The sequence below is a fragment of the Pyrgilauda ruficollis genome, unplaced genomic scaffold (assembly GCF_017590135.1).
Source record: "Pyrgilauda ruficollis isolate IOZ18807 unplaced genomic scaffold, ASM1759013v1 scaffold1032, whole genome shotgun sequence".
Classification (NCBI taxonomy): domain Eukaryota; kingdom Metazoa; phylum Chordata; class Aves; order Passeriformes; family Passeridae; genus Pyrgilauda; species Pyrgilauda ruficollis.
Genome location: NW_024508458.1, coordinates 5223 through 7561, shown reverse-complemented (window position 1 = coordinate 7561; position 2339 = coordinate 5223). Strand labels below are relative to the sequence as shown.

The following is a 2339-nucleotide window of genomic DNA, read 5'->3' as shown; positions in this document are numbered from 1 at the left end:
AGCCCTCCCCGGCCCGCCGCGGCGGCCGCCGCCGCCGTGATGGGCACGGTGAAGGGTTTGCCGGTGGCGCGCGTGGCCGGGGCGGCCGTGGAGGCGCCGGCCGGCTCCCAACCGGCCGCCGTGGGCGCGGCGGGCGTTTGAGGGGCTTGGTCGTCGCCGCCGGCGCCCTCGGTGGTCTCCACGGTGACCGTGGTGAAGTAGGTGTAGCCGGTGGCCGCGGCGGCGGCGGCGGCGGCCGCGGCGGCGTCGGCGGCCGAGACGTTGAGCGTGGCGGTGGCCGTGGTGTTGCCGGCGGCGTTGGTGACCATGCAGGTGTACTGGCCGGTGTCCTGCACGGTGACGTTGGTGAAGTTGAGCGTGCCGTCGTGCAGCACCGAGATGCGCACGCGGTACGAGCCGTGCGTCATCAGCGTCCCGTTGGGCGTCAACCAGTTGACCGACGTCATGGCCGTGCCCGTGCGGCACTTGAGCTCGGCCGCCATGCCCTCGGTGACGTTCAGGTCTGCCGGCGGCTCCACGATGACCGGCGCGTAGCAGGTGAAGTGGCCGGGCTCCAGCTCGCCCAGGTAGCGGCCGCGCAGCGCCGGCGGCGCGTGGCAGCGGGCGCAGCAGCTGGTGTTGCTGGGCACGGTCTCGCGCAGCCACCAGCTGAGCCACAGCACGTCGCAGTCGCAGCGCCAGGGGTTGTGGTGCAGGTGCACGCGCTCCAGCCGGTGCAGCGGCGCGAAGAGGTCGTGGGGCAGCGAGGCCAGGTCGTTGTGAGCCAGGTTCAACTCCTCCAGCGCCTTCAGGTCGTCGAAGGCGTTGCGCTCCACCGCCGCCACCCGCGCGTGCATCAGCCACAGCTTCCTCAAGCTGCCCAAACCCTGGAAGGAGCCCGGCCGCACCCGGCCCAGGCGGTTCCCGGACAGCTCCAGCTCCTCCAGCCTCACCAGCGCCGTCAGGTTGGGGATCTCCTTGAGGTTGCACATGCCCAGGTTGAGGTAGCGCAGGTTCACCAAACCCTCGAAGGCGGCCTCGGAGATGTACTCCAGGCGCTTGAGCTCGCCCAGGTCGAGGCGGCGCAGCGAGGGCACGCGGTTGAAGGCGTAGCTGGGGATGCTCTCGATGGGGTTGTTCCTCAGCCAGAGCTCGCGCAGCTTGGACAGGTACTCGAAGGCCTGCGTGGGCACCGTGGTCAGGCGGTTGTCGAAGAGCTCCAGCGTGTTGAGGTTGGGCAGCCCGTTGAAGGCGCCCACCTCCACCTTGCGCACCAGGTTGCGGCTGAGCTGGAGGATCTCCAGGTGGCGCAGGTGCTTGAAGGTGTCGGTGCGGATCACCTGCAGGGGCGGGGAGGTGATTGGGTTGGTCATGGCGATTAGGGAGAAACAGCGAAGATTGGCTCGGTTTATAATCATAATTAAGGAGAACCACCAAAGGTTGGTTGGTTGGGTAATTATAATTAAGGAGAAACAGCGAAGATTGGCCCGTTTTACAATTATAATCAAGGAGAAGAACCAAAGGTTGGTTGGTTTGGTAATTATAATTAAGAAGAAGCACCAAAGATTGGCTCATTTTGTAATTATAATTAGGGAGAAGAATCAAAGGTTGGTTTGTTTGGTAATTATAATTAAGAAGAAGAACCAAAGACTGGCTAGTTTTATAATTATAATTAAGGAAAACCAACAAAGTTTGGTTGGCACTAAAGATGGGTGGTTTGGTAATTGTAATTAGGGAGAACCCAAAGATTAGTTGGTTTGGTAACTGTAATTAGGGAGAAGCACCAAAAATTGGCTCGTTTTATAATTATAATTAAGGAAAACCACCAAAGATTGGTCGGCGCTAAAGATGGGTTGGTTGGGTAATTGCAATTAGGGAGAAGCACCAAAGATTGGTTGGTTTGGTAATTTTAATTAAGGAAAACCACCAAAGATTGGTTGGTTTGGTAATTTTAATTAAGGAGAAGAACCAAAGGTTGGTTCGTTTGGTAATTATAATTAAGAAGAAGAACCAAAGTTTGATTGGTTTTATAATTTTAATTAAGGAGAAGAACCAAAGGTTGGTTCATTTTGTTATTATAATTAAGAAGAAGAACCAAAGATTGGTTGGTTTTATAATTTTAATTAAGAAGAAGAACCAAAGATTGGTTAGTTTTATAATTATAATTAAGGAAAACCACCAAAGATTGGTTGGCGCTAAAGATGGGTTGGTTTGGTAATTGTAATTAGGGAGAAACAGCAAAGATTGGCTCGTTTTATAATTATAATTAAGGAGAAACACCAAAGATTGGTTGGTTTGGTAATTTTAATTAAGGAGAAGAACCAAAGGTTGGTTCGTTTGGTAATTATAATTAAGAAGAA

General features: G+C 54.6%; 1 protein-coding gene across 1 annotated transcript; it reads right to left on the bottom strand.

The window, feature by feature from the left end:
• Nucleotides 1-3: 3 nt before the first annotated feature.
• Nucleotides 4-1352, bottom strand: LOC121354701 (leucine-rich repeat-containing protein 4B-like; the record flags this gene model as incomplete). Its single annotated transcript, XM_041469492.1, has 1 exon — nucleotides 4-1352. A coding segment is annotated over exon 1 (1349 nt), but the record flags the coding sequence as incomplete, so codon positions are not given.
• Between the last annotated feature and the right edge of the window lie 987 nt (nucleotides 1353-2339).